General features: G+C 34.6%; 1 protein-coding gene across 5 annotated transcripts in view; it reads right to left on the reverse strand.

Moving 5' to 3' along the window:
• The window catches only part of CNKSR2 (connector enhancer of kinase suppressor of Ras 2), a 280,721-nt gene that overhangs the window by 133,842 nt on the left and 132,362 nt on the right, over positions 1 to 14,517 (reverse strand). For all 5 annotated transcript variants that reach the window (XM_059384801.1, XM_059384800.1, XM_059384799.1 and 2 more), the window contains exons 6-8: positions 12,407 to 12,526; positions 4,437 to 4,496; positions 1,210 to 1,278 (exon numbers count right to left, since the gene is read on the reverse strand). In XM_059384801.1, coding sequence (XP_059240784.1) covers positions 1,210 to 1,278; positions 4,437 to 4,496; positions 12,407 to 12,526 — 249 coding nt within the window. The remainder of the gene's footprint in view (positions 1 to 1,209; positions 1,279 to 4,436; positions 4,497 to 12,406; positions 12,527 to 14,517) is intronic.

Genomic DNA, 14,517 nt, shown 5'->3' on the forward strand with positions numbered 1-14,517 from the left:
ATTTTTAAAGTCATTAATTTTTATTCACTTAAGTTAATGAACTCATTGAAGAAACAGTGTAACTTTAATTATCAGTGTTCAGCAGCCCCTCCCTAATATCATAAAGTTCTCAGTTTACTCAGAGCCAAAAATGAAATGACTTCTGCCTTCACATCAGAATCAGTGAGAAAGACTGGAGTTTTTCACACCAGTCTCCTTACCCCCAAAATATAGACTTTCCTTTTAATAGTTTCTTCTATGACTAGAACAGGCAAAAACAAATTTAGTTAAAAGGCACAATAAGAAATAATTATTCACTCCAAAGGATGGTGAGCTGTAAGTAGAATATTTACCAGAAAAAAACACATTTTTCTCAAATGAAGTTTATTATATTAATAATCAGATTATTTTAACTTCATTTGTTTTAGAGAGTATAGTTTATTTTGGCAGATACAGAAGAAGAAAGTAAATCAACTGAGACAGAAAATGGCCCAAAGTGAAAATCGTATGATACTCATTTTCTGAAACTAACAAAAAGAAAAATAGCTCTTGAAAGTCTACCATAGACAGAAAAAAGCCACTGTTTCAAGATCTTAGGCTAGCAAGGGATTTGTGAGGTTCACAGAGCAAGAAAATTTTATGAACTTATTTAGTTACATGCAACAGTTCTAAACAAAAACTGTAGTCCTCTTTTGGGAACGGAAGAGCCAATTTGGCTATTAATTCTTAAATTTGTTTAAAAAAATAAACATTTCAAATAAACCAATCTACCAGACACTTCGGTGAACAAATCAATGTTAAAGTAGATGAATGAATTTATGCCCTTACAAAAGATATCTACTAGGTAATTCTGTAGTTTGTAAAGTAAAACTTAAAAGTTTTATCCAGAAAAGGCTGAATTTGTGTGCATCATCACTTTAATTTTTAGCCCATAATTATTATCTCAGTTCATGGGGCATATAACATTATCTCATACCTGTCTATATAGAAATGTGTATATATAACCTCAGCCAACACCAGTATTTCTAAGACTTGTATTAACTCTACGGTTTTTTAAAAACTATGTCTCATCTTGTCAAATAATTAAGAATATTCATTCAGCTATCTGAAAAAAGGCTATTCAATCTTTTTGTACAAAAACAGGCATTTCATCTCGTTGATATCCTTTTAAAGCTTTAGCAAATCTTTATATTATTTCCTCCCACTGACTCATAAAGTAATTATACATACCACAGTCTGATGATTAACTTGAATCACTTCATCTCCAGCATGGATTTTCTTGCACCGATCTGCAGGTGACTAAATTTAAATAATAGAATGATAAAGAACATAAATTTTATCACTCATTTCCTTTCCCTGAAAATACTACAATAAGTTCACCTCTTTAAATTAGATCAAGAAATTAATTAATCTTTAAAAGCCTAAACAAAATTACTATTAATGTTTAATATATTATTTGCACTCTATAGATAACTAATAATAGAAAGTAGGATTTACTTTAAAAGTGATTTCCGGTTTATTTTTTATTCATTCTCAATTTCTAATTATTTCAAAACAGGGAAGTCTTGAAACAATATTAACCTCAATTCAACAAAATTTGAAATTCACAAAAGAATGATGTCATAGGTCAGAATTCAAGATAAGATAATAGCCCAGAGAATTCCAGTTACTCAAGTAATAACAAAAATATACCCTCTTGAGAGGGTAGTTCATCTAGGATATGAACTCAACCCTCAAAATGGTACTATAACAGGAAAAAAATGTATTTTTTTCACAGCACCTTTAGGAGGTAGGCATATTATCAAATCATACAAGTACCATGCAACAATTGTGAAAAGTGTGTAAATCATTACTATAATAGGGCTGTAGCTATACTCAGTCCCTGTGCTATCTGGTCCACAACTGATCTTTTTAAAGGAGAGTATAGAAGAAAAATATCAAGCCAATGGTTCTAACCATGGTGTAAGAGAAAATGATAGTTGGTATATAAAATTGAAAGAAACTGAAACAACCTCTTTCACAGATAAGTAAAAAAGAGAATAAGTCATATAAATCATAGACTTTCAGTGTCAGATGGGACCCTAGATATCATGTTGTCCAAACTTCTCATTTTACCTAAAAGAAAACGACGATACTAGGACAGAGCAAAGCAAAATAGCTTAACCACTTTAGTCAGCAGCTTTACTAAGACTCAACACAGATCTACTCATGATATATGATTGAGGGTACCAATAATAGTAAAATGTTTTCAAGAAAAAAGAATTAAATGATAAGCCATTAATATAAGGTTCATATCTGAACTACTCATAGAATTAATCTTTCTTTGGCCACTAACCATTTATCAAATATTTCTGAGTAATTAATATGAGCAGTACATAGTACTCAACTTTTTTATAGACCCCAGACAATACAGAGATGCATTCCTATCAACTCTTCAAGATATAGTTCAAAATCATTTCCGTGATTACTTCTCTGGTTTCATTTGCAGCATTTATGATTCTTTCCTTTGTCTGACTACACAAATTTCAGTACCTGTTTACACACATAATCCCCTAGTTGCATTCCTTAGGAAAAGCAAGCTAGTTTAGTTTAAAAATTCTTTGGAGTACCTGGGTGGCTGGCTCAGTCATTAAGCATCTGCCTTTGGCTCAAATCAAAGGGTCCTGGGATTGACCCCCGCATCCACCTCCCTGCTCAGCAGGAAACCTGCTTCTCCCTCTCCCACTCCCCATGCTGGTGTTCCCTCTTTCACTGTCTCTCTCTCTATGTCAAATAAAAAAAATAAACAAATCTTTAAAAAAATAAAAATGCTTTCAAAACCTAGCCTCATGCCTGGAACATAGCAGACATGAAACAAAAGTTTGTTATAAGAACAAATGAATAAATGAATGATCGGAGAAATGTACAAATAAACAAAAATGATCAATCAATGATAGGAGTATTGTTCACAGTACCTTACTGCATTTAAAAATTTTAACTGATTGACAATATGCATATAACAGATATTTCTGACCTCATATTTTATACCAAATGTGAAGCTAGTACAGTAATCCAACTGTAAGTACATTATGTGTTTCACTATTCTCAAGAAACCAAGAGAAGTGAGTGGGCAAAAAGGCAATAAATGATGAAAGTAGTAAGTGAACTAGATGAAAAGAATGTTGATTTAAAAAAAAAAGAAAATTCTAGTAAAATATTGAGATCTATAACAACTTGAGATTAACTCCGCCCTAGTCTTCTTTGAAGGGACATAGTATAAACATGTAACTTGTCAGAATTTCTAAAAGAAAAATAAATTCAAACTCAGCACTTGCTTAAGAGTAAGATGGAAGTCTGGGACAACCAAATGAAGGAATAATGATGTATTATACTATTCAAATCTATTTTAGTGATCATGTTCAGGCTCAACACAATCATTTCACATTTCTGTAGCTCTTTATTGCATAGGCTTTCACATTTATTAGCTTATTTTCACATCAACTTAGTGAGGTATGTCATACAGATAATATTTCCAATTTATAGTTGAGGAAAGGAAAGCAATGACAGGGTGAGCGACTTGCCAAAAATTACACTGCCATTAAGGTGCAGAACCAATTGTAGGACCTAGGCCTAGGGACTCTTGACCCACCGCTTGTCTTGGTTCTCAAATTTGAGCATATTTTAGAATCACCTGTTAAAATCTCTTGGGGCCCCTGGGTAGCTCAGGTGGTTGGGCGTCTGCCTTTGGCTCAGATAGTGATCCGGGGGTCCTGATACCAAGTCCAGCATTAGGTGCCCTACTCAGTGAGAGCCTGCTTCTCCCTCTGCCCTCCCCATGCCTTTCATGCTCTCTCTTAAGCACACGATTTCTCTCTCAAATAAATAAATAAAATCTTTAAAAACAAACAACAAAATCTCTTAAGAAACAGGCTGATCTCCAGAATTTCTTATTCAGTAGTTCTGGGGTGGGGCCTAAGAATTTGTATCTCTAACAAGTCTCCAAGGGAAGCTGATGCTGCTGATCCAAGGAGGGAACTCACGGTGAAAACCAGTGAGCTATACCATACTCTCTCTTCATTGACTTAAGCTCGATGACAATGCATATTCAGAAAGCCCGAATTATCTGATGTTTCTTTCTTATGTAAGTTTCTTAATATAGCTAAACTATTTGACAGATGGAAGTGGATTCTTTTAGATGTCAAAGCAACTTGTCATAAGCCAGAAAATACTTAACAAAGACAAATCTCTGGCTGTGAACAGAAAACATCTGATTTAGTCCAAGTAAATAGGTACTCTAAACTAAATAAAATGATTGAAATTCTCCCCAAACCAGCAGTTACTAACTCAATGTGTTCTTTTAGTTTTTTTCTCCTAATCTGTTCATGTCTTCAGAAGTCAGCCTCAATTATGTGAGATAGATAAATTATTTAACAATAAAAAGAAAACAACGCTATAATCTGAAATGTTATAATACTTACATTTTCTGTAGTTCCAGTAATTACATGGAGGCCATCATATGTTGATTTAATATACATACCCTAGAAAACGAGAGCATCAGAAAAAAATAGAATTGGAATGTTTTCAATATATTTTAAAATCATTTAAAAAATTATCCTATCAAAATTGTCACATGTTCCATGAATCCATATTCAATAATGCCAACTTTAAATAGTAAAAAATTCCTTTCTGAACGTTCTGGTTTTTAAAGTTTGCCTTAAACCTGTACTCAACTTAATCAAATAACTACTTGATAAGTAAATTGCCTATGAAACTTAAAATACGTAGCATGGCAATTTAATATTCTGAAGAAAGAACACACCTCACTCCTTCGACAGTACTTACTATTTGTTCTGTGGCAAAATAAAAGTTATAATGGGAAATTTAAATATTAATTATTAGCATATTATACTTGATATATATTACACAATAAAAAGGAGGTTTCTACAGAGCTACTTCAACTACAACTAACTAGAGATGGAAGAATGATAAAATACTGTTAATGTAAACTTTTTCTCCATATCTTTTGTGAAATCCTGTATTTCCTGCCTTTATTTTCAATGATAAAGTTTCAATAAGTATATCCAATACTTCTATATCAATAATTAAGAGATAAGGTGTAGGAAGTCCTTGTCCTAATAAGAAGAGTGAGATTCCATTTTTTTCTTTGGAAAAAAATTGCTTATGTTTTACTTATACAAGTTCCGTGCATTTTAAAATATTGCTTTCAAAAATTAAAAATATGAATTTTAATGAACTCAAAGCCTAAAATATAATGGACTTAATAATAACCAACAATATTTCAGAAAAGTACTAATCTTAGCACTTGTATAGACAATTACTATAATGTTAATTTCCCATACCTTTAGGTTAATTATATATTCATATAACTGAATGGACTTGTATTTTCATTGAAATAAGAAAGAAATAAAAACAAGAAGTGGTAAAGTTCATGGGATTGTACTATTAAAAAGCTGGGTAGATGTGAATTCTGAAGTCATTTCAATAATGTATTATGTCTAAAATGTTAGTACCTGTTCCAAAAATGGCTAAGCCTGGATCACTAACATGAAACAAAATGAATGTGATTTAAAAGGTGTTCATTTACTTGTGAACTGTAGTATTTTAAATGCAACTTCATTATTTCATATAAAATAAATAACCTCAACAGAAGTACATAGAGAAATTAATTAAGAAATTGGCTAGCTGTTGTTGCCTATGACCATATGGTAATATTCAACCTTATACTGGTGACAACTGTACAGCATACTTACTTTTTTTTTTTTAAGTTAACACTTATCCCATTATTTATGGGAGGGTAAATATAATGGTGCCATTATAGAACTTAGAAGATCCTTGCCATCATTTTCCTCCAGAAACTAGCAAAATTACATCAGATTAATAAAGAATCTTAAAGTATATTTGTAAGAGCTAAACACTAAATTTTGTTTGTTTTTTACACAGAAGGACCATGAAAGAATAAGTGGGAAAAGACAGGGAAAGAAACAGGACATACTACTTGGACATACAAAACAGACTTCACTTATCATTCTCTCATCATCACAGATACCTATCTACTGGTTACAATGTGCCAGGGACTGTTTCAAGCGTTTTATATTTATTTCAAAATAACCAATGTGGTGTAAACTTCGCTACTTCTGTTTTATATTTTTTTAAGATTTTTTTTTATTTATTTGAGAGTGGAACCTTGAGAGGTGGGAGGGTCAGAGAGAGAAATGGACTCCCCGCTGAGTGGGGAGCCTGATGGAGGGCTGAATCCTGGGACTCTGGGATGACGCTTAACCAACTGAGCCACCCAGGGGCCCTCATTACTTCTGTTTTAGAGATAAAGAAACTGAGGCACAGAGAAGCTAGGGAGTCTGCCCAAGGTGGTGAGGCCAGGTTTCAAGCCTAAGCAGTCTGACTCCAGACCACACTCTCAACCACTAGGCTCCTGATTTATCTATTTATTAACAGGAGAGTTGTGTACCTTCACTTTTCTTATTATAACATAATATTTGGCAACTGTGGGTACTAAACCCAACTATTCACTGTTTAACATCTATTCTGAAAGACTGAGACTCTTTAGCACACATGTTCTATGTGCAATGTGGTTATAAAGAGTAACTGGGTTTCATATTTTACAAATTTATTTTACTGACCTGTCTCCTCTGAAAATGGCAGGCAGAAGTTGATTATGTTTCTCTCTACATTTCTTTCAACACTGAATATTACTGATTATGAATTCAGGTATTTGACAAGAGCTCTCAATAATTTCATTAATGATTAGGTTATAGAGAAAGTCTAATATCCTAAGATAAATGTTTAGAAAAGGCATATAGTCATGGAGATAATAAAAACCCATGGACATAATCTAGTTGTGCCTCTGAAAATAAAATTTGTGTGTGATTATTACATACACCAGGAACCCCAAAAGTGGCAACTGTAAGCTAAAGCAGGTATCTGTTATTTATTATTTACTTATTTATTTATAAAAGATTTTTTATTTATTTACTTGACAGAGAGAGATCACAAGTAGGCAGATAGGCAGGCAGAGAGAGAGGGGGAAGTAGGCTCTCTGCCGAGCAGAGAGCCTGATGTGGGCTGGGATCATGGCCTGAGCTGAAGGCAGAGGCTTAGCCCACTTCCCTATATCTGTTATTTAAAGGAAGATGATCTCATCATTATTTTAATGTAATTAAATGTTATATGACTTAAAGTAAATTTTTCAGATGGATAAAAATATTTTTAAATGCTTAAATAAAGGAGGATCTAACTATATATACAGAGTTCAATTCTAGCAACCTCAAAGAAGCAATTTTAAAACTGCCACAAAGAACAAAGATATTGTTTTATGTAATATTTTCACTTCTAACCTTAATAAACCATTTGTTGTAGATGCTTTTAATGATCAAAACTGACTTTATTCTTTTTATCTTCATCTGGTAGTATCAATGAGAAAAATGGCCAAAAAACTCAGGTACCCAAAGAAAGTAAAAGAAGCAAGTTGCTTGGATGATGTTTCAAATTAATCATCTTCCAAATAATGAAGAGTCCACAGAATTAGAGCTGATCACTTGGTTCACCTCTGAGAAAGGGTCAAACAGTGGGAGGACAGGTAATTCAAAGGGCTCTTTTTCTGGAACTGAGACAAATCTGGTCTTCCATTTCATCAAAACCTTTATTCTTCCTTCTCTCTTCATTTAAAAAAAAATTAATTGGTTCTGGAGCTGACTTGAACAGCTCCCTCTCTCCTGCTTAGCTTGCCAAAATGACATTTGCTTCACTCGGTCTCCAAATGTCAGTTAACCAATGGGAGCCAAAGCAACCTCACGTCAAGTCAATAGAATAAGACATCTGAGGATAATCCAAGTGTCTAACAGCAAAAGAGCTCTCTGAGGCCAAGATTCTTCTCTAAGAATATCCCCTCAAGCCCCTTCCTCTCTATTCAACTCATCTCTTGGTTCTGATAATAGTTTCGATAGGTTCCAATACCTCTCATTCTCCCTCCTTTAATTTTCTGCTAATCACTGTTGTTTAAAAGCATTTTAGAAGCTAGCTGCATATTTTAATCATAAGTACATTTCCCATCATTTGTTATAATGCTTAGAACTCTCAAAGCTAAGAAACCCTAGGGGATTTGACTAATTAGGTAGAAAGCTGATGAACAAGCTACCCAGTTTATCAGTGGAAGAACCATGCAATTACCTTTTGCCTATGATAAATGTTGTTTTGAAACTGCCAGAAGACCTTCTGCAGATGTTTTAAACTAATTAAAATTCCTTTAACTTGGTATTCTCCCATCTCTAATTCTTTCCTTCATTTACCATATAGACATTTCCTATGGCTAAGAACATGCTAAATGTTACCAAAATCCTCAAATCTATTCATTTCAAATGTGACTGACTAAACTTGCTTAATGGTATCTGATTTTTAAAATAAATTCTTGAATAAAATCATAAAAAAATTTCTATTTAGGCATCTCTTTAACATGAATCACAAGAAATAGTTTTTATTTCACTTTTTATTAATACTCAACATTTTGGGTTTTTCTTTTCCTACCTTGGAAAATTTTCCCAATGAAGTGCTGCCAAATGTCCTTTAAAAATGATTTCACTAGGTGGTTACAGTTTTAATGTTACCCTCCTAAACATCTCATACTTCCCTTTGACAATTCCAACTTTAAATACGGGATAATGGAACAAGCTTTGTTAAGGTGTACTTTATGGAGATTTACCAGTACTTAAACCCTGACTCTATTGTATATTACCTATGTGACACTGGTGAAGAGTCCACAGAATTAGAGCTGATCACTTGGTTCACCTCTGAGAAAGGGTGAAATTGGTGAAGATCTGATCTCTCATTTGCAAAATAAGAATGTCTGTACTCTAAAGAGTTGTGAGAAAATACTTGGCAAATGATAAGCACTCAAGTATTTTCTTTTCTCTTCCAGCTCTTTCTCAGACTAACTGAATCTGGTTGTTAGCATTTTAAGTTCATGAATGTTTCAAAGACCGGACCCATATCTACCTCTTTCAAATTCAAAAAATAAAAGATATGTCCAAACAAATCAAGATTTCATTAAAAACAATCAAGATTTCATAACATCCATTAATTAACACTGATTGACTTACTTTATATGGTTACTATTTCCCATGATTTCAGTGGAAATTAGTGGGGGAAAAATCAGGCTCTTTTCTCCAAATACTGTCCTTAGTATCACAGACTCAAAGAACTAGAGGAAGCCTTAAGGTTGATTTAATCCACCCTCCCTTCCCACCCCCAACATTATACACATGAAAATAGCAAGGCCAAGGAGGTTAACTTTAATCCCCTACCTCCTCAGGATCACACTCATTGCTGTATTTTGTGTAAATTATTTGTATCCAGGTGTCCCAACTCCTAGTCTAATATAATATATATTAATTCCGAATTTCTCACTCTACAAATCATGCTGAGAGAGCCTCCTTTCCTTTATAACTACTGAGAAGGGAGAGATAGGAAAATTCTTCAATATTACAGGTTGAAAGATGCTTTAAATGAAATTGGACTATCATAAAATAGTAAAAATTTTAAAATCAAATAAGTTTATAAATGCTAAAAAATAAGCTCTTAAATTAAAATTAGATATTACAATTAAACGCTGTGATGGTGACATACTTGCTGACTATGCCTGATATCATGAATTCCATCTTCCCAGGAAAATACTGATAAAAGCCACAAAAGCATGAGAAACTATAGTCACCAAAAAGTAATTTGCCAAGTGTCAGCAGAAAAGTCACTCTATTGAATAGATGGCTTCATATTGAAAATTCAGTGTTATGAATTGAAGAAAAGCCACATAAAAAGTTAAACTTAGAGATCTTTAAGACTATATTAGCTGGATTATATTATTTCTAAGATTTCTATTTTCTAAAATATCAATAATTATATCCTAGGAAAATTCATCCACAGGGAGAAAGCAGAAACACTGCAGCACTAAACTAACAAGCAATAGTTATGTAGTGGGTAAGATGTTCTCTAGCCAGTTTCTGGTTTTCTGTCTCTTTCTCTCATTAATATTAATTTTATATGCTTTCTTTCTAGAGAACTACTTAAATAAACTCTCCTTTGGGTTAAACTTAGAACGAATACAATTTTTAATCAACTGAACAAAATATAAAAGATGATTATCTTTACTATTACAGAATAAAAAAATACATCTAGATGTGGGTCTAGTTTTGGCAAAATCCACCTGCTTACTCACCCTTGTAAGAAAGAATGGATGCGAGTTTTAAACAATATTGCATTTGTTTAGCTTACACAACCTAAGGGAAAAGAGTCCTGTTAAAACCACAACAAACAATGGGCAGAGGACATGAACAGACATTTCTGCAAAGAAGACATCCAGATGGCCAACAGACACATGAAAAAGTGCTCCATATCACTCGGCATCAGGGAAATACAAATCAAAACCACGATGCGATATCACCTCACACCAGTCAGAATGGCTAAAATCAACAAGTCAGGAAATGACAGATGCTGGCGAGGATGCGGAGAAAGGGGAACCCTCCTACACTGTTGGTGGGAATGCAAGCTGGTGCAACCTCTCTGGAAAACAGCATGGAGGTTCCTCAAAATGTTGAAAATAGAACTGCCCTATGACCCAGCAATTGCACTATTGGGTATTTACCCTAAAGATACAAACGTAGTGATCCAAAGGGGCACGTGTACTCGAATGTTTATAGCAGCAATGTCCACAATAGCCAAACTATGGAAAGAACCTAGATGTCCATCAACAGATGAATGGATCAAGAAGATGTGGTATATATACACAATGGAATACTATGCAGCCATCAAAAGAAATGAAATCTTTCCATTTGCGACAACAAGGATGGAACTAGAGCGTATTATGCTTAGCGAAATAAGTCAAGCAGAGAAAGACAACTATCATATGATCTCCCTGATATGAGGAAGTGGTGATGCAACATGGGGGCTTAAGTGGGTACAAGAAGAATAAATGAAAGAAGATGGGATTGGGAGGGAGACAAACCATAAGTGACTCTTAATCTCACAAAACAAACTGAGGGTTGCTGGGGGGAGGGGGTTTGGGAGAAGTGGGTGGTATTATGGACATTGGGGAGGGTATGTGTTTTGGTGAGTGCTGTGAAGTGTGTAAACCTGGTGATTCACAGACCTGTACCCCTGGGGATAAAAATATATGTTTATAAAAAATAAAAAATTATATTAAAAAAAAAACAAAACCACAACAAACGAAAGCAAAACAAACAAAACACCAACTTGCACGGGCAGATAACACTGGTTCTTATTATAAAACTCTAAACTTCCTTTAAACCTAAAGAACTTTGCCAATTAAATAAACCAATTAATAACAAAATCAAAGAAACACATTGACAATAATACAATAATAGTAGGGGACTTTAACACCTCCCTCACTGAAATGGACAGATCATCTAAGCAAAAGATCAACAAATAAAGGCTTTAAATTACACGATGGACCAGATGTACTTCACAGATATATTTTGAACATTCCTTCCCAAAGCAACAGAATACACATTCTTCTCTACTACACATGGAAGAGTCTCCAGAATAGATCACATTCTCGGTCACAAATCAGGTCTCAACCAATACTAAGAGATTGGGATCATTCCCTGCATATTTTCAGACCACAATGCTCTGAAGCTAAAACTCAACCACAAGAGGAAAGTTGGAAAGAACTCAAATACATGGAGGCTAAAGAGCATCCTACTAACGAATGAATGGGTCAACCAGGAAATTAAAGAAGAATTGAAAAAATTCATGGAAACAAATGAACATGAAAACACAACCGTTCAAAATCTTTCGGACACAGCAAAAGCAGTCCTGAGAGGAAAGTATATAGCAATACAAGACTCTCTCAAGAAATAAGAAAGGTCTCAAGTACACAACCTAACCCTATACCTAAAGGAGCTGGAGAAAGAACAGCAAATAAAGTCTAAGCCCAGCAGGAGAGGAGAAATAATAAAGATCAGAGTAGAAATCAATGAACTAGAAACCAAAAGAACAGTAGAACAAATGAACAAAACTAAGACCTGGTTTTTTGAAAGAATAAGAATTAATAAGATTGATAAACCCCTGGCCAGACTTATCAAAAAGAAAAGAGAAAGGACCTAAATTAATAAACCTAAGGAATTTTGGTAGGGGGTAAAAGAACATAATAATGCTAATTTAACACCAAAGTAAACAAGGTAATTTATAAATCACCATTTAAAATTCTCTTTCATTTTCATTTATTTTCATAAAAATTCTCAGAGTAACAAACTCCCACTACTTTAATTTATCTCTAGAAAAAAATACCAAAATATTCTAAGTTTGTTAGAATTTGTGGATTCCCATATTTGGAGGCTGCTTTGCCCACATCATTAGCTGGCCTCTGATGGATGGTCGCTTTGACAAACATGGTTGCTCTTACCAGCCCTTCACTTGGTTTGATGTTTGCCAGCTGAATCACTTCCAGGTGTGCAGACTGTGAAACCAGAGGATCCGATGACAGTGATATGATGTGGTCACAGACTCCAGAAAGAGTTTTACACTGAAAGAAAAAAATTATGGTAAACACATGTTGTATGCAACATATGAATCACTTTCTGTTTTAACTCTCTTACAAGGAAAAATAAAAACAATAGTAGAAGTAGTTGACATTTTAGTCTACAAAATCTGCATAAGAAAGGTATTCAGGTGAAAAAATACACACACATACACACACACACACACACACACACCTATATTTTAAATTATGTATATAGGAACTAAACATTGAAGTACTCAAGAAAGTTATGGTTTTGTTTTGTTTCTCTTATTTGATTTATCAGATGTAAAGTCAAATGACTTTTTCTAAATAAGCTTAATAATCTGAGAAATCCTTGATACCAACCATTGGATTGAACTGAACTCAGTAATTTCTAAAACACTGATGACCATGATAAGAAAAGTTTAAAAAAAAATCCAGTCAATGACCAGGAAGAAGAATCTTCCAAATCTTCTCAGTGAACTCCTGCTACTTATTTGTCTGGACTTTACTGCTCAAGGTTACCTTCGTATAAAGTTCCCTACCTCCTCCAGGCAAAGTTCGCCACTTCCTCAATACTGGTTTCTCAGCATTCTCTGAAGTCTGAAATTGTCTAATTTCATTCTAAAGCCCCCTGGAGGCAGGAACCATGTCCTATTCATCCATGACTTCTCCTCCCCCCTCCTTCACCCTATCACCCATAGCAGGTAGAGAGATCTTACAACATATAAGGTACTCAATAAATGCAAGCTAAATAAACTGAAGAGCTAATGAGCTTTAACACTTAGCACAGTGGCTGGACTGAGGACAGAAAGCCAGTACTTTAGGCTAGGATAAATCCATTCATTCTGCTTATAGAATAGATTTAAAATGCCATCTCCATAATGATATGGTTAAAAGTCAGACATGGTAAAATCATGAAGAACATGGAACATAACTGAATGATTCTTGGAGTATACTCCCTTAAATATGCTGGCCCTTAGATGTTTCAGATTCTCGCTGTACTTTCTGAAATTTGGTGTCCATCATTGGGTTTATTATTTATTATTGTTGTTATTATTTTACCTTCATTGTGGGAAGAGCCATTCTGCAGCAATCAAAATGTCATCTTCTGTCCATTTCTAACATGTCACATTTGTTCTGTGACCGCTGCATTGCTCTGTTGTTAAGGGACACAGTTCTCTCTGCCTGGTCAGGATAATAAGGACTCTCTTTTTAGTTGCTGCATTCTGTACATGGCCCATGGCCCCTCAGTCTGTGCTGGGTTCAGCTTCCTCCCACCAAACAAACTGTGAAACTAAATTTCCCTTGTAATCGCACTTCTTTCTGCATCAGCCGTCAAAATACCAATACCCCTGGAAAGAACATGCCTCTGGTATGAAGACAGATGTGGGCAATCACCACACTGCCAGTTACTTGCTGTGTAACTGTCAGCAGCTTACTTTATACCCTTGAGGCTCAATTTCCTCTAGTAGAAAATGGGGTAATAAAAATTGCTTTATATGATTTATATGGCAAGTCAGGTTAATGTATAAACAGAGAGTCTAATATGGCTCCTATCCAAAGAACATACTAAATAAATGCTTATTTTTCCCCTTTTGCTTTCTCTACCACACTGCATGGCCATGATGCGAGAGTTCACATCACCTTATTCTCTCTGATGTTCAAATCTCAATGCTCAGAAATGAAAGTATTTAGCCCAAAGAATTGCTTAGCATCGTACTGAGAGGAAGACCACGTCCCAGAACTTGGGAATCCTACAGGGCCAGATGTGGGTATCTGCCCTGTGCAGCTGCACAGGGGTCTGCCCTTAGTATTATGCTCTGCTCTTATGGTCTTGGAATTTTCCATTTTTCTTGAACAAAGGAGGGACTTGGTGTTTTTATTTTGCACTAGGTCTCACATATTATGAAACACAACCTGAGATCCCAGTTGTGTGTGTGTATGTGTGTTTGTGTGTGTGTGTGTTTTAAATCCTCTTGAAAATATTCACCAGCAGCCATGGGGCAAAGGAC

The sequence above is a fragment of the Mustela nigripes genome, chromosome X, assembly GCF_022355385.1.
Source record: "Mustela nigripes isolate SB6536 chromosome X, MUSNIG.SB6536, whole genome shotgun sequence".
Classification (NCBI taxonomy): domain Eukaryota; kingdom Metazoa; phylum Chordata; class Mammalia; order Carnivora; family Mustelidae; genus Mustela; species Mustela nigripes.